The sequence below is a fragment of the Chinchilla lanigera genome, unplaced genomic scaffold (genome assembly GCF_000276665.1).
Source record: "Chinchilla lanigera isolate Chin_1 unplaced genomic scaffold, ChiLan1.0 scaffold00017, whole genome shotgun sequence".
Taxonomy (NCBI): Eukaryota; Metazoa; Chordata; class Mammalia; order Rodentia; family Chinchillidae; genus Chinchilla; species Chinchilla lanigera.
The window spans coordinates 12892868-12911682 of record NW_004955418.1 but is presented as its reverse complement, the minus strand read 5'-3'; the positions used below and the strand labels follow the sequence as shown (position 1 = coordinate 12911682).

Genomic DNA, 18815 nt, shown 5'->3' with positions numbered 1-18815 from the left:
GAAGGCGCCGGACTTGGCGGCCCGGAGGGCGGCAATGGCAGCAGCCCCGGGGCGGGGCTCGCGGCGGACGGTCCTGGCGGGAAGGCCGGGGAAGCCTCCGAGGGGGGCGGCCTGGCCGTGAGCCCCAACCCCGGCGACAAGCCCATGACCCAGCGGGCCCTGACCGTGTTGATGGTGGTGAGCGGCGCGGTGCTGGTGTACTTCGTGGTCAGGACGGTCAGGTGAGGCGAAGCCTCGATGGCACAGGGCCGCCCCGTTTCTGTGACCCGCCCGGCTCCCTCCGGCCCGCAGCGTCGGGCGCCTGCCTGCGAATGCGGGGTAACTGCCCTAGTAGCCTGCGCCGCCTTGGGAGAGAGGGTTAAACCGCCGAGAGGTTGCAGCGCTTCATTTCTAAATTAACACCCCACCGCCCAATCTCCAGCGCGCTGAAGCCCACTTCAGCCTCCAAGGACACTGGGATGAAGGAATCTCGTATTCCCTTCAATTTCCACCACTCTGCCTTGTGATGTTTTCCCCTTACTGCTCAACGTGTTTTCCTGTAATGAACTTTTCAACACTGTGCCTGCCAAAGTGCAGATGCTTTAAGAGAAGGAGATTGACTGGAAAGCCTTAGCCTGCTTTGTCCAGTACTTCGTCAGTAGTCCTGGAAAAGGGGGCTTTATTTTTATAAAATTTAGAAGAAAAGTTTTTTTTTTTTTTTTTCTTCCTGTTAGTATTGCCTTTAATCTGCGCTGTAGTAGGTAGGTTGTATTTACTTAGTTGGGGACCACCTATCGGAAGAGCTGATTTACAAAGCCAGGGCTTCACCAATCAGAGCTGAGGGAAAGCTGTCCAGCAGTTCCCGCCTCTATGAAATGAGAGTAGGGATAGGATGATACTTGTTTATGTATTGTTTTCCAAACTGTACATTAATTATCTAAACTTTACCATTATGTATATATATATCTATATATACATAAGTTAATGGTTTCAACCAAAAGTTTTATTTTAAAAAACAAGTCCTTGTTTTTGTAAATGGAAAACTAACATCACTTGGTTTAAATGCTGATGAAAGAAGTGCAGTGAAAGTCACTGTTTCTGGGCATGTGATCCAGGGAACCTTGCGGAGTCTGTTTTGAGACCTATTCTGGTGAGCTACAGTATTAAAACTATTTTCCGAGTACTACACCCTTGTATACGTTTATAGAGTGCAAAACAGTCACTGATTATCATTTCAGATTCTGCATTGTACCTAACATTAAGAAAGTACCTCTTGTCAAGTTTTGGTGTAGTATCAAAAGAAGAATAGCCACTGATATCTAAAAGGCTACTAAAATACTCTTCCCCTTTTCAAGTGCTCGCCCTACAAAGCTGGACTATTTTATGTCCTTCAACCAAATAACACATTGCAAATGATTCAATGTGGAAGCAAATATGAAATTCTGCCTCTTTTCTATTTTTATTTTCTCTCTACACCTATCATTTTAGGCCAGATACTAAAGAGATTTGAAAAAAAAAAAAAAAAAAAAGGCTTAAGTGCCATTCTTTTCACCGTTTTTGGTTTTTGAACATAGTTTTTAAATAAAATTACTATAATGAATTATTTGTAATCAATAGGCATTTAAGAGTTTTTCTTAGGTTTGGCTTTTAATATCAATGTATTTAATTTACACAAATATAAATTTTTTAGAAGCCGTGAGTAATTTTGACTATAAAAGGATTTAAAGTTTTGAGAACCAACAGCCTAAGCCATATGATTAAGGTAGTCGCTGTTGATCACAAGGCCCAGCAAAACTAGGCCTGCTCTTTGTTACAGGGGAAGTTAGAAAATGATTGACAGGTGTGAAAACCTTATTGTCAACACATTGAAACTTTCTTAACATAAAGATGAAAAGAAAATTGAAGCAAATTATTTTTCTCCCTGTATAACTTATTTAATACCGTCTATATAATTCCTATAAAGATCCAGGATATTTCTGGTTGTTACATTTTGTATATATGTAAGTTATGGATAGGGTGATAATATTCTTGGTGTGTCCCTTACCTTTTCTTCCTTTTGCTTTAACTTTATTTATAATCTTACAAAAAAATGTTTATTGGCATTGCATTTCTGTCTTCGTTGCTGTGCCACCTGGAAGAATAGAGCCTTTTCCTTCAGATTCTGTTGGGTGACTTGGTATCATGGCGTATGGGGACAGCCAAATTCTGAACTATAGCTAATGAAAACTATGTTCTTTCAGCAACATCGAACACATTCAGGCAGTCCAAGTTCTAAATTTATTTGGCTACCTAACAGCCAAAGCTTGATTGATGCTAATAAAGTCTGAGCAGTGTTCAGAACCCATACTTTTTGCTTCCAGATTTTGCTTTTCATTCTCATTTTGGTAGATTTTCCTGTTGGCTCCTACTTGCAAATATGTGTGAGAGTGAACCAGCATCAGTTATTTGTGCCAATGGAAGAATGGGCCAAAGTCATCATTCCTTTAATTGATATGAGGTGACACGAAGAATATTTTACTTATAAAACAGTATTATATTGAGCTCCATGAACTTCCAAATTGTTTTGATGTAATTTGATTGAGTTACAATAAATAAGTGGCTAGAAATAACATCTGTTTTGAGTCCACAAATAATTCAAAGAACAATCGTATTGTTTTGGTAGAAACTGAAAATATATGCAAGGAACACAGTAGGAGCAGTGTAGGTGTCCTGAGATGAACACAGAATAATATATATGAGAAAAGACTGGTCTTTTCCTTCCTGTATGCCCAGTGCTGATCATTACGTGCAACATACAGCATATACTGAATAATCATTTGCTAATGAATGGACAGTGTTAGTTTAGTTGATTCTTTATGTTGCAGTACAGGATGGTAGAAAGGATTAGACAGTTAAGGATTAACTGCTACTTACTGAACAAAGCAGTGTGAAGATCTAAAATAGTTTCTTGCCTGTCTGTAGGACATTCTTTCTATCATAAAATGTATAAGGTCAGAAAAATAATCATTCTGTAGGCTGTTATTAGTTTTGAGTATCTCAGTTGTTGAATAATTGTCTTTGCCGTAAGTGCAGAGAATTATTTCCTTTTTATTCTGTGCTGTGATTTTTTTTTAATTCATTGTACTATATTGGAAAGAGACCAAGGTTTGCATTACAATCCTTCCACTTTTTTTACCTGTATGATTTTACCTGTAAGTCACTTTTTTTACCTGTAAGCAAGTCACTTAACCTCTCCAGTTTCAGAGCTCCTTCTATGAAACAGGCGTAAAGCCATATTTGATGTGGAGATGAGCATGTAACTTGGCATTGAGAGACTTCATGTAAACAATCAGTATTTATTCAGCTGTCCAGTAATAGCTGGACAGTTGTGAGCAAAATAGACATCCCTGCCTGAGTATAAATTGGAGAGCAGAGGGAAGTCATAAATTACACAGATGATTTATAAAAAAACAAAAAATGGAAAGGTATTAAAGTGCAGGTCTTAATTATACAACCTCCATCCATTTATCTTCTCCCACTTCCCATTCTATCCTCTAGTAGTCATTATTCTACACTTTGAAATGAACATTTTTTACTTTCACAGGCAGAGGAAACATGAAGTACATATCTTTCTGAGTTTGGCTTATGTAACCTAATGACTTCGAAAGTACAATTAATAGTGCATCTAAATGGGCTGTCTTCCAGGACAGTTGTGCTGTATGTGATAACTCAGCAATTTAGCTAACTTTGATTTTATGGTTTTGCCATTTCCGTGTAAGTCCTCTATAGTTGGCAGAGCTTAATGAGACTAGAGAATGCACAGGCTTTTGGAGTGCCTCAGCTTAGAAATGGCACAGTTACTTCTGTTCAAGTTTTATTGGTCAGATCTGGATATGAGTCTATATAAGGGCTGGGAATTAAGTGTGTATGGAGGAAGGGATCAAGAGCACTAGTAAAGTCAGCCATTCAGAGTGATACAGCAGAAGGTTATAACACCTAGAAAGATGCCCAAGCTCCTGCAGAAGGCAGAGTTTGAGTTCTACTTTTGGCATTCCTCTGTACTACTCAATAAATTCTTGAAAGGATGGATTGATTATATTTTTGACTGTTTTGTTGGGATGAATTTGTACCTTATAGAAGAGTAAAACATACTGTGACCATAAATAATACACAAGCGGTGCTTTTGCAATTAAATTGCTTTAAATTCTTTCCCCTTGTTTTCTTATGAAATACATATATATATATATATATATATATATATGTATGTATATATATGTGACACTCATTGATACCCATTGCAGAATTGTCCTAAGTTCAAAAAGGATGATGCCATAGAAAATGAACAAAATTTATCTGTTCTTTAATTGCTTTTCTGTTTTTCCTTCTTGTTTTTGGCTAGCATAATTATAAAACTATATTTCTTTTACTCCATAGTTTCTCATATCTCTAAAGTTTTATTTTCTTTCGATTTTCATTTTCTATGGTGTGTTATTCCTTCCAGTATATATTTCAGTGTCCTCATGCATCCTTTAATTTTCATTACACATTCAAATTGTCTCATGCTTATTTATGCATGTGTATGCATACGTCTTTCCCTGCACTGACCTCCCAAGCAGACATCTTGATTGGCTATCTTATCATTAGTGTCTGGGCCACAACAGATCATAATTCAGCCTAGAGATTGAGAGTTTTGGTTTAAAAATGTCTCAAGATCATATTACTGTGGGTGAAACTAGATAATTTTAAGTGGTAGAAAACAGTGCTTGCCATCACCAAGTTTATATGTGGAACAGTTTTTCTTGTAGACATGACAGATGCTATGATCACATGTCTGGTGGATTATTGTATTTCCATCCTGTTTTAGTGGCAGGACCCCAGTATGTAAACTAGCTAAAAGTAGCACTGTAATTGTTGGCCACGCTTCCATGGAAATCAGGACTCTGAGGAGCACAACTTGAAAGCTGTTGTGATATTTGAGCTGCCCAGTCTCTGAGGAGAAAATCCCATGAAAAGCATAGTGATCTGGATGTGATACAACCTCTGTGCTGGAGAAAAGAAAAAAGCAGTGTAGAATAAAGCTGTGAAAATTCAGTGGGAATTTCTGTGGCTGGTTTTTTTTTGTTGTGTGTATGCTGTTTTTTTAAAATTGAAGACTGCTGGAAAACCATATGATCACTTTAGCGTGGAGGACTTGCTAATAGAGTCTACTTGAAAGATTCTTCAAAAGTGGTACAAGGAAATAAACATTGAACAAATGTAAGATACCAGTGTGACTTAGAGAAGCTAAGACACCTAAGTGCTTTTATCAGTCAGGAGAGTTAGTGCTAATAAATACAATATACAGTTAAAAGTGACTTATATAAGGCCTTTGTTTTCATATCATGAATATGAACAAGCTTGTGTTTGGTTCAGTGGCTTTACCAAAAACGCAAGAATTCTGGATTTTTATTTTTGTCTCTATAGGAGGACTACCTCAGCTCTAACCAGTGTATTTTTACACAGTAGTGTCTTACACAGATGCAGGATGCATGGAAGGGGGCCTGAAAAGAACCTTTCTCTCCCCATCTTTTCCTGTCCCCTCTTCTCTCTCCTCTCCTTCCCTCCCCTTTCTCTCCTCTCCTCCTTTCTCCCCTCCTCCCTTCTCTTGTGTGTCACCTTTTCTTTCTAACCCAGGGCTTCACACATGCTAGGCAAGTGCTCTACTGCTGAGCTACACTCCCAGCCCCTTATGTTTTTATTTTATTGATTAGAAAAATGTTCCCTAAAAGCTCTACCAGAGGCATTCCTTTCCATCTCATTTGTGTAAGCTACTTCATTTCTCCATCTTTAGGCAAAGTCTGGCTAAAGGAAAATTATATTTTATTCCTAAGGGTTCACACCAATTATTATGGTCATTATGTAATCCTTGGGTCTATGCTTTATTGTTCTCTAAGCAAAATCATGGTTCTGTTAAGCCAAAAGAAGAGGGTCATCTGTGTACAAAAAACAGAGTCTGTTACAGTGGTCAAAACTAAAAGCTAGGCCAATTAAAATAATTGTACTCTTTAGTGCAAGTAAATGCTGAGTTATTACTTGATAAAAACAAGATGAACCAAAAAATATGTTCCAACAAAAACTTTTGTCCAATCTTGTATAATGTGTCATCATTGTATTAAGGATCACAACTGTTTTGACAGTTAATTTTGTCACCTTGGTTAAAATTTTTCCACAAAGACAAGATAGATAGGTTAATGTTTTAAAACTCCTGATATATAGTCAGATTCCTTTTGTATGACTCCTGGCTGTACCATTTACAGCCCCACATTTTCTCTAAATCTTTCCTTTTGTGTATAAAATAAGGGCACTTATCTTACAGGATTGTTATGCGGATTATAAGAAGCAATGTTTATAAGCTGCTTAACCTAATGCGTGGTTTATGTTCATGCAGGGTGAATAGTAGCTATTCTTAGCAGGATTGTTTTGTATCTAGAATTGCAGTTCTGATACTTTTTAAAAATATTTACTGTTTCCCTTCCTTCCCCATCATTACTTTTGTTTTTGTACTTTAATTTTCATTATTTATGGAATTTTTCAGTATAAATATATACACATATATGTGTACTATACAAATATACATATATAAATATATTTTATAGATATCTTCATGTATACATTTCAAAGCATATGTGTGTATATATGTATATATGTGTGTATATATGTATATATGTATATATGTGTATATATATGTATATACACACATATATACATATATGTATATGTGTATATATATATGTATATATACACACACACACATAGAGGGGCCACCAAAAATATATACACACTTCAGGAAAAGGAAAAAAAAATCTGGAAGCCAATGGCAACCACTTTGAGCAGCTCTTGTAATTGTAGAGGCCAAAGGTAACAAACTCTCAGGATGTCTCAATAAATTTAGTATTAAAATATTTATACAAACTTTTTTTTCCTGAAGTAAGTATACGTTTTTGGGCAGAACTTCTGTACACACACACACACACACACACACACACACACACACACATCTGTGTGGTATCTGACCTCTGAAACTGTAACCAGCCAGAAGACAGACATGACAAGCCTGGAAATGGAATAAAGAAAGTGAGATGATAGAAGTCCAAAGGTGTCAAGTCATAGTGCCTGTCAGAGGCCAAGAGGGATGAATCCTGGGAGTGCCTGTTTGTTTAAATAGGCCTTTAATGTTGATTAGGAAGTAAATCTATGCTGAACTCTTACATATGGATGTCAGAAGGATTAGCGAGACTGAAATCCTAAGTTTTAGGGACAGAATTCTAGGAATGTAAAGATGGAAATGAGAGATGAGAAGGAAATTATGTACCATACACTTTCATATAGTGCTTCTTAAATCCAAATTGCATGACAGTTACTTGGTATTTACTTTAACCTGGGCTATTGTCCAAAATACTATCAAGCAAAAGGCAAATCTAAGCGCAGTTAGTGACTGTAAGTGCTAAATTAGGAGGGAATAAGTGCAAAAAGTGTCTGAGGGAAAGCAACATTGCAGTCTTTTAAAGATAGGTGAACATCCGTTTGATCTTTTCTGCACTGACCCTTGGTTGTTACTAGTGAATGTTTTACTGGAGATGAACGGTGGTAGGAAACTTTCTTGGAGCAATCTTCTGTTTAATGATACATTGATCAATGCCCTAATAGTGACAGAACTTGGCAACTGACAGGCGACTAAACAGAACCCAAGAAAAAAGTTACAAGAAGGAGCGAAAGGAATTCAAAGTCACAATGATCTGAAACTGTCAAAATGGAGTCACAGTTCTTGAGGCCTTTGTTGTTTTATGTAGGATGGACTAATAATAATGATCTCAAGTGATTAAACTACTCACTGTATCTTCAATAGAAAGGCAGAACTATCTCTGCCATGGGGAATGATCCATGTAGAAGGCACAAAATTTAAAAGAAGGAAAATTAAAGAGCCTGTTGGCTCTTCAGTAAAGAATAGCTGTGTTACAGTGTAGTAAAGTGAGGAGGTCAGCGAGGTTGGAGTTACATCATCGAAGATGTGACCAGAAAGGGTGAATTCTTATTCCCACTCGCTCCCTTTGCTCTCTGCATCCCAGCTGCCATGGGACATGCAGCATTACTCTGTCATGCCCTTCCCACAGGTATTTCTGCCTTGGGGCCAGCCCACTTTGGACTGAACCTAATAAACCTCCCCTCCTTTAAGTTGTAGCTGTTGAGTATTATCTTACAGCCACCAGAGAGTGACTAAGAATATAAGCCAAACATGAGTGGTTCTGATTTGCACAGGGAGAGTGACAATTGCCCGTGATGTACTTAAAATATCCTAAGTGAGAATCTTAAAGGTCTGAGAGTGAGTATATATTTAATGTATTTAAATGTTCTAGTGCTTTTTTTGTTGTTGCGCTGAAAGGCTATATAATTCACTTCCTGAGATCCATATTGAGATTTAGGAATTGGAGCACGCCCTTAGGTTTTGCTGTGGGCATGTTTCAGAAGACACTTGTTACAGGTTTCTTTTAACACAGAGATCATGACTCAAATGTAAAATTTTAGGTATGTTTTACAGAGAAAGTGCATGATGTATTGTGATCTGTGTATTGCATTCAATTTACTTAACATTTATTAAGCATGTTTGTGGCAGAATATGTGCTCTGAGTGTAGTGAGCAAGAATAGATACCACTCCTCTTGCCGTGAATTTAATAGGGAGAATAGATCGTTACTTAAATAAGTGTAAAATTGCATCTTTGATGAGTGCATTGAAAGCAAGATACATGGGTACCATGGAGCCAATAATGGGAGTTTGGTATCTAGCTAACTAGAACAGAGAGGGCTTCCTTAAGGACCATGAAAGCTAGAGAGAGGGGTGGGGGGAGGAAAAGGGGAGAGGAGGAACAGAAAAATTATGGAATGCAAGAAGCACATGAGTCTGATGTTAGAAAAAGCATGACCATCATAGGGGCTGAGAGAATGCTGTTCCACTGGAGTGCAGAAAAGAAAGAAATGGAATGAAAGGCAGTGTGAAGCTGGAGAAATTGGTATGAGCCACCCTGAGCTCACCTTTGTAGGCCACGTTATGGCTTTAAGACCTAATACTGAGAAATGGGGACCCATTGAAGATTAGAGGGCTGAAGGGGTGGTTAGCAGGTTACCAGGGTTGATTGGAGTAGCCAGTGAGGATGCTACTGTAGTAGGAGAAGAGATCATAGAAGGTGTATGATGGAGCATTGTAAAAGAATTCCAGTGAGTCTCAGAAAATACAAAAAAATAGGACCTTGCCATTGAGGCAGCTGTGCAGATACATTAGCAAAACGTACTCTGAGCAGAACCAGCTGCAGGGAGCATGTTCAGCAAAACTTGCAGTTGTCGCAGCTGTCGATCTGTGCCAGCTTCTGTGCCAAGACCACTGTCACAAGCCCGTTCCCAGGCAGTGCCTGTGTAGTACAGGCTGTCCATCCTGATAGGCAGGCCTCCTGCATTGGGCAGCCTCTGCTTCGGGCATGTCATTGGTCTGATCGAGAACACCTTGGAAGTGTGCTGCAAGCTGTGTTTCTTCCTATCCAGTCATCCTTTATTGCCCACCCTTCACAGGTGTCAGAACTCCCACTTCATCGATAGGGTCTCCTTGCCTTCTCTAGTTTCCACTCTATCCTTCACAGGCCTTTCCCCTAAAAAATATGTTCTTTATTAACTTAGTAGAGTTGTGGTAAAAAGGAAAATCCCACAAATGAGGTGGCTTAAAAAGCTGAAATTTATTGTCGCATGTGTTTGGAGGTTTAAAGTCCAAACTTAATGTAGCGGCGTGGTTGGTTCATTCTGAGGACTGTGGGCAGAGGATCTCTTCTAGGCCTGTTCCTTGGCATGTACATGACTGCTTCATGCTCACATGATAATCAGCCCCTCTGCATGCCTGTCTGCGAATTTCCTTTCCTCTTTCTGTTTTTTGAGATAAGAACAGGAGTCATAATTGATTATGTCTAGTGCCCACCTTCATGACCCCAGTTTAACTCACTTCCGTCTGTAAAGACCTTATCTCTAATATCACATTCTGTTGACTCTAAACATAAATTTTGGAAGACACAGTTCTAACCATAACACAGCCTCATCCCCTGTGATGTCTGCTTCTTGAAGAACTTGAACTGGAAACTGATGGTTGTGCTACAGGAATGGAATTTGAAAATGAAAAAAATATTAGATTATTCAAAGGAATTTTTACTGTGCAGCAAATTTGGCTGAGTTTCCAAAAATTGTAGACACCTAAAATTATATTTCCTTACGTTGCTGTGGAAAAATAAAAACTAGTTTCAAATTCATCCTTGGTCACTAATTGGTGAAATTAATGCTTTGTCACTTATGCTAGGAATATTCAAGACCAAAATTCTATTCTGTGTGAGTAGTTTTATATTTATTTATTGAGATTTGCTCTACTTAGATATGTCTAACCACATAGGGTGTGTGTGGTGTGTGTGTTTAATATATTCCTCAGGCTAGTTTGAATGTGCTATAGAATAAATTAATTATGTTACATTATTGCATACTTAATACTTGCCCTATAAATGTTCCATTAAAAGAAAAAAAAGATGAATCAGGTGGAGACAGCAAGCTACATTGATTGGTATTCTCTCTCTCACAGAGTAGTAAAATGAAATGGAGTTTTATTCTGTTGTGTTTACTTTATGTGGCATCAAATATTTTTGCATAAAATTTTATCAAGCTTGCTTTAGCAGTTTTATTTTGATAGTATAACTTATGCATGTTATTGAAACAGAAATAGTTCTTACCAAACAGAACATAATGAAATTTTAAGAAATCTGCATCTACATTAAAACAGTTGTTTGGATCTCAACTTGAGTACCTAGAAGAAATCTAATCAGCAACATTTATCTGTGCATACCATGTTATGAGTGAATGTAATTCACTGCAAGTAACTGTTCAGCTTTTTTCTTTTGCCTTTTCAGGCTTCTATACTTTTGTCTCTGTGTTTTTAGATAAAGTTACTGCTTTTGTATCAGTAGCCAGCAAAATATGATTTCTTATTTCAATGCTTATGTATTAGGTCTTAGAGAAAAATGTGGATATTTCAATTATGTGTTTATAATACTGTGAAAATGTGGGCATCATGAAATTAGTGAAACATTTCTTTGTGAGAAAAATACAAACCTAAGCTGTTAAAATTGGATAGGTTTTAAAGCCCACTTTGTTGTTGAAAAATATTCACACTTGTGAAGAATCACTGCCCATAATATATATATCTTATTGTATTACATGTTTTTATGGCCACATAGCTATCATGATCACATAGCCATAGCTGCCTGTATCTTTGGACTGAGGAAAGACATGCTGGAAAAACTAGCATTTGAAATTTAAATTCTGTTTAATAATAATGCAGCTTTTTAAAATTCTATTCATTCTTGTGTGGATTAGTACATATATTAACATACTCATTTAGATTAAACTGCAGGGGCTGAGGATTTAGCTTAGCGACACAGCGCCTGCCCGGCAAGCCCAAGGTCGTGAGTTCAATCCCGGTACCAGAAAAAAACAAAAACAAAACAAACAAACAAAAAATTAAACTGCATCCTTGTTTATTTAGGGCTTAACAGTATTCTACCTATATATATGAAATCAGTTTTTGTCTTCAAGAGATCTATGATTAGAAGAGAACATTTACATCCATGATTAAATAAATCTAGAATATAAAATATATGGAGAGTATTCATATTGACAATATAGACTAGAACAAATAATAAAATGGCCAACTCAATGTAATCCCGTACTTACACCACACACAGAAAAATAATATTAAGCAGAATACTTTGGCCTTTCTTGGAAGATTAAGTATAATGGAAACCTAGAGAGAGGAGAAAAATATTAGCTGAGATTCATTTTCAAAGTCCTTAAACTCTTTGTTCACACTCTTCTCTATGTTAAGACTTAGCGACATAGTTTGAGACCAGCAATGGCCAGATTAGCAGCCGATTGAAAGTACAATGTGTCTAACCTGGGAGAAGTGAATTTATTTCCCAAAATTACTTCAGACAACATTACATTCTTCATTGACTAAAAATACCAGATGTTTGGGAAACCCATATGGTCTAGAAAATAGCAAAAGGCCAGCAGAAAAGGAAGAGGAGATGTTATAGCCATCGGTATCCATAACCAGTCCTGCCATGAAGTTATGCTCACTCCTGACATCACTTCTTAAATCAAAGGGAATTATGGAAAGCATCAACTTCTTAGCATATATGTAAGGACAGCTCAGTTATCAAACCATGTGCAACTTAAGGAGCAGTAGTGACCTAACCCTCTGCCCCTTTTATTTATTTCTTTTCAGTGGAATGCCCCTACTCATTTCTTAGTTTTAGTTTTTTTCTTGGTTTTTCTGTTAGTATGTTTTATAGTTGTAAATTAGAAGTTGGTAAATGGGCTAAATCCTATCCACTGACTTTTTTTTAGTTTGTAAAATCTGGGAGGTAAGAATAATTTTTATACTTTTTCTCTAAATTAAACAAAAACCTCAGATAAATATGTGACAGAGACCGTATATTGCTTACAAAGCCTAAATTATTGTCAGACTGCAGACAAATACTTAGACCTCTGGTTTACCTGGTGTGCATACATGTATACACATAAATATGTACTTGTTTAGTATAGCAATCTGAACATACTTAATTTCTAGTATAAAAAGTTTAATTTATACTTTATATTACCTTATTTTTGCTAGTTAGAACATTTATTTAGTCTTTCAACTGTTTGCATTTGTAACTAAACATGATGCTTACACTGTTGTGCTTTGTCCAGTCACCTTCAAGTGAGTGTGTAGCTAGGTCTATAGCCATTGATTGGTGGATATTAACTTGGTTTTTGTCCAGGCTTAGTAATATTTATAAATTTTGATTACTGTGACCAGGCACTATTCATCCAGAAACTAGTATAGTGCTTTATGCTTACTAAGCCTCAAATATTTGTCAAAAGTATGCACATATACATGTGTTTCTGTCGTTTCTTGGCCTTTTGGCTAAGATCAAGTGTACATGTGTGTTTGATTCCTTTGTCTTCCAGGACTTCCCGCAGTCACTGCTTATTGCAATTGTTGCTGTAATCTAAATACTTGTTATCACAATCTTATTCCATCAAGCAAAGCAAATCCAAATTTAAATACATCAAATTTGTGATCAGTTGTTGAAATAGCTTCTAATTTGTTTTTAAGTGGATACTTTGGTGAAACACCTCTTCATACACATGGAGTTGAAGTTGTCACATTGTTGGTGATTTAGGCACTGCCTGCAAGGTTGTGGTTTGGGGTCACTCAGCAATAAATCACTCTGACTGTCAACAAGTATTTGGCTCTCAACATCTTAACTGGTCAGATGCTGCCAGAAAGTGGTCTTGCAATCGGGCATAGGCACACATGGTTGCCTCCTTTATGGAGCTTATTAGGAGAGACACGCGAATAAATACCCGCATAAACATATGTATCCATGAATGCAAGGTGAGCTAAATGCTTTGTTTTATTTTGTTTTGTTGGCTTTTTTCCGGTACCGGGAATCAAACTCATGACTTTGATCAAATCCTGGTACCGGGAATCAAACTCAGCACTGTGCTGCTGAGCTAAATCCCCAGCCCCGAGCTAAATGCTTTAAAAGGAGAGAACAAGTTATTGGAGAGAGAATCATGGTATAGAACTATAAATCATGATTATATATATATATGCAAACATGTATATACATATATATAATATTTGTCACCCTAAAATCTTCATTTCTCTAGTGCTATGCTTCTCTAAGTTCAAAATGCATCAAAATCTCAAGAAATTTTTGTTAAACATAGACTTCTGGGTTCTTTCAAATTTTGTTATTTCCTTAGGACTGGGTTAAGCATGAAGATTTACATTTCTTATAATTTCCAAAGTAATTATGATTCTTCCAATCCTGAGAATCTTCAAGAATGGCTGATTTAGGATAGATTTAGCACTTGAATCACTTTGCTGAACTTTCCTGCAGTGCTGATACTTCATTCCTACCCAATGGAAACTCTGATTTTATTATGACTTAACATGGGACTTTTAAAAAACTGCCTAGCAGGTGCTTATGATATGTAGCCAGGGTTGTGACTACCAGACCCCCCACACACATACACACTCACAAAATTTCTTCCTCCTACTTGTATGGAAAATACTTAATCCTTCACAGAAATGAGAAGGCATAGAGGACCTGGGGCAAAGATTGGAAAAGAAAACCTCAGTACAGATACGACATCTCAACTAAGGCTGAAGAACTACATCAACACCATGAAGTGATAAAGGCAGAAGAGTCAAACAGGAGAAATAGTGCACAAACACAGAGGAGTAGGTTTTGTTTCATGAATTATAAGTAGTCCTTGGTGGCGGCCTGACAACGTAGTTGAAATTGAACAATATACATTGAGTGTCTCCTATGTTAGAAACACAGGAATAATTTGTTCGTAATTTACACTATGAACTAAGGATTATGTAGACCACATTAAGCTAACTTTCATTCACTACTTTGTTTTATTTAATAGGATGCGAAGGAGAAACCGAAAGACAAGGAGGTACGGAGTTTTGGACACTAACATAGAAAACATGGAATTGACACCCTTGGAGCAAGATGATGAGGATGATGATAACACTTTGTTTGATGCCAATCATCCTAGAAGGTTAGTGTTTAGGAGTTCCATTGTACGTGTCATGGAGCAAATCTTTGCCAAAAGAATTGAAGTAGACGCTCATGTAACAGGTTTTATAGTGACAGATTTTATTCAGTTTTGTTTGTTTAATGAAATCCTTTGCACTATGCAGTCAATAACTCACATTCATAGTGATGCGCTAGAATAGACACAAACAGTATAATACAGTGAAAAAATTTGATGGTACATTTCATTACAGCTTTAAGTTTTAAATTACTCATTTGTGCAGTACGTATTAACTTGTGTGTGTGTGTGTGTGTGTGTGTGTGTGTGTTTGTGTGTGACAAAGAGAGAGAGAAATATTCCCTAAACTTGATTTTATATTCTAGGATATTTTGTTTTCCATTTGGGTTATTTGATTTTCTGTTAGTGCTTCCTGGCAGAAATGTGTGGTTAATGGCTCATGGTCTGATAGTGCAGTTATAATGTCTGTATCAAATCTCTTCTCTCTGTGTAAGAACTTCAAATTACAAGGACATGGAATTAGTTCTGATGTAAATGGAATGAGTAAAAGGGTCAACAGAATCCTCCCAGTGAAGAAAGATACGCTAAGACAGAGATTTTTAGAGTGAGAGAAAGTGAGACGCCAGATTCAGGTACAAATTCGAGGATTGCAGAAATCTTGTAGTTGAAAAAAGAGACATGACAAAAAATTGGCCTCTTAAATCTTATATATTTAGAAATGAATGAATTCTTAGCATTACTAAAAGACCTTATGTATATTTTTTATTTTACTTTTTAATATGTAGTAGTGCTGCTAATTAATTCATTTAACGGAAACATTCATGCCAGTATATAATAATAGTTTAGAGGCTGGAGAGACAAATGTGAACAAAAATATATCTGTTTATTAAGAATTCATTCTTTTATTAAAACTATCAAAATACTTAAAAGTTTATAACGTTTCCCTTGAAAAGCTGTTGAATTGGCTATAAAGAATTGTACAGTTCTCGGTAGCACTAGTACTGTGGTTGTTGAGTGTTATTTAGGTATGAGGCAGGTGAAGTTGTTGACTTGGATATTTGCATTTGAGCCGTTGTGTATAATAGATACTTGTCTTTATACAGTACGATCAACAAGAGATTTTAATGGGAAATATAGTTGGGAACTAAGGCTTACTAAGGGAATAGCAGATAATTTCCTATAGGACTTTACAAAAGTGCTGATTAAATAGGATGGCAGTAAGGTCACATTTTGTGTTATTACAGTTTTGCAAGATTTTATCGTTATTTTTAAACAAGATGGATACATAATGAAACATCTCTCTATAAGTAGATAGAGAAAAGAGAAACAAAATTATTAGTAATTCAAAATTAACTCCAGTGGGTAGTGGATGTGAACTCTTGTTCATCTATTCAGATATGCTTGATAAATGATGGTTAGAATAAGAAGCAACTGTCCTATATTTAGTAGTCATGAAGAGTAATGCCTCAAAAATAAAGATTGTGAGAATACTATGCACAGTTCTATGGCAGTAGAATTGGTAACCTAGAAAACTGGCTAAATTCCTGAAAATATACATTCTACACATCTGAGTCAAAAAGAAATTAAAAATCTTAAACAGAATAATAACGTGATTGAATTAATTGAATCAATCTCATAATCTCCTCAGCATCTGAGCACCATGATACTTGCCTACAATCTCAGCTACTGGAAAGTCCAGCCTGATCAACATAGTAGCAGTGTAATGAGACCCTACCTCAAAAAAATGATAATAAACTCTTCAATAAATGGAGCCAAGAAACCTGGATATCTATATACAGAAAAATAAAATGGAACCAGTTTTTCATGCCATGTATAAAACTCAGCTCAAAATAAGCAAAAGACTTAAATACATGACTGGATGCTATAAAGCTTTTAGGAGAAAACGCTTGGCGCTGCTTTAGGCAATCACTTTTTAAATATGACCCCCAGATCACAAGCAACAAAACTAAAATACACAGATTATATCAAAGTGAAAAGCTTTCACACAGCCACAGAATTACTGTACAGAGTGAAAAGGCAATTTGTGTAAGAAGAGAGAAAACCACAGCTTGAGTATCCTTTATCCAAGATGCTTAGAATCAAAAGTACTTAGATTTTCAATTTTGGAATGTTTTCCTGAAGGCTTTGAGTTTTAGAGCATGTAGGATTTTCGGTATTCAAATTGGGGATTGATAGGTCTGATGTCCATTTGTTGTCCCCAGCTGTCTGAGTTTCTGAGCTACAAAAACAATCACAGCCCTTTTCTATGTCCTGCGCCCTGACCTGAGCCCAGGAACAATGCCTGTTCTGAGACGCATCTCACCCACCTGCCAAGTCACAATGCCTGTTGCTATCGCCCTGTCCTCAGCCATTCTCAGTCCCCCACCTGAGCCCATAGTGCAGTACCCCTTACCCCACGTATAAAGATCGGCTCTAACTGGACACAAACTCTCCTCTGGAGTTACTCCAGGAGGCCCTGCCCAGCAACCACCTGCAAACACAGAATGGCTGTGTTCTTTACTAGGTCATCACTATTGACCCATATGTATGGTTTAACATTTAAAACATATAGTTAACACTTACAAATCAATAACAAAGAAGAAGAAGAAAAAAAAACACCAGAGAACCTGATTTGTAAGTGGATGGAATGAATATTCTTGGGTACTTGAACCTTGTTTAGGAATATAATTTGATAAAGCCGTTATGGAAAACAGCATGAAAATAGCTCAACATTAAAAATAGAACCTACATTATCTGACAGTTCAATTTCTAGGCATATATCCAAAGGAAATCAGTATACCAAAGAGATGTTTGCACTACTGTAATCCAGGCAGAATTATTCATGTAGCTAAGTTATAGAAATGACCTAATGTCCAATGGATGAATAAATACAGAAAATGTGTAAGGACAATGGACCTAATATGTGTAAATGTGTGAAGAATTAATGGAATATTATTAAGCATGAAAAAAGGAAGAGATCGATAGCTTAGCATGGTGGTTCATGCCTGCAATGTCAGCATTCTGGGAGGCAAATTTGAGTCTAGCCTGAGCAACTTAACTGAGAACTTGTCTCAAATGAAAAATAAAAAAATATATATAGTTCAGTGAGAACAGAGATGGATCCTGAGATTTGTGATGACATAGGTGTACCTTAAGGGTTTTATGCTAAATGAAATAATACATATATAGGAAAACAAATACTGTATAACTTCACTTACATAAAACAACCAAGCTCATAGAAGTAAAGAAGAAAATGGTGGTTCCAGGGGCTACAGGAAGGGGGAAATGGCAGATAATAGTTAATGAACATTTTAGGAATATAGTTTTGGGGGCTGGGGATTTAGCTCAGCGGCAAAAACGCCTGCCTGGCAAGCACAAGGTCGTGAGTTCGGTTCCCGGTACCGGAGAAAAAAACCAAAAAAAAAAAAAAAAATAGGAATATAGTTTAACAGTACTGTGATGTACACATGATATTGTTAAAAGGGCAGATCACCAGAAAAGAAAAAAGCAGGTAACCATGTGAGGTAATAAATATATTCTTTGGCTTTGTGATGACTTCATGTATATTAAAACATTAAGTGGTATGTGAAAAATATATACAATTTTTCCGGCACACTTTGGCAGTGGCGGTGGCAGTGGCTGCGGCTGTGGTGGGGACGCGCGGGAGGGGATGGGAAAAAACACATACAATTTTTATTTGTCAATTAAACCTCAACAAGCATGAGGATAAAAGACCAAGCATGAAACAGTTGTAATCCATGCTACTTATACAACTCATCAATTGCACAACATGTGCTGAAAATTGATTTTGAAAAGTTATGTTTCAGTGTTGTGCCCCATAGATTGGAGCAGACCAGGGTAAGAAGTAAGATGATAGAAGACCAGGGAGATGATGCCAATACATGAGTGACCTTCATTAGTCTAGGGCTTTGAAACTTGTGCTCATGGGGTTTTGTTCTGAGGGCAAAGAAGAGAGAAATGATAACAATGGACATGCAACTTTCGGCATAAGATAATGAAGTCATCATTTTGAAGATTTTAGTAGGCTAAGCCAATTTGTTTCATCAATGAAAAAAACTCAATACATGTGCCTTTATTAAGTAAGAACAGAAAATAGTTAGATGTGTTTACTGATGTGTTCATTTATTCATTCTTCTGGTGAATGAATGATGCGGCCTCC

The 18815-nt window shown here is 36.9% G+C and overlaps 1 protein-coding gene across 1 annotated transcript in view; it reads left to right on the top strand.

Moving 5' to 3' along the window:
- Fam174a (family with sequence similarity 174, member A) overlaps positions 1-18815 on the top strand; it is a gene marked incomplete in the record, with an annotated part of 34632 nt that overhangs the window by 414 nt on the left and 15403 nt on the right. Inside the window, 2 exon segments of the mRNA XM_013513060.1 lie at positions 1-221; positions 14507-14641. Coding sequence (XP_013368514.1) covers positions 1-221; positions 14507-14641 — 356 coding nt within the window.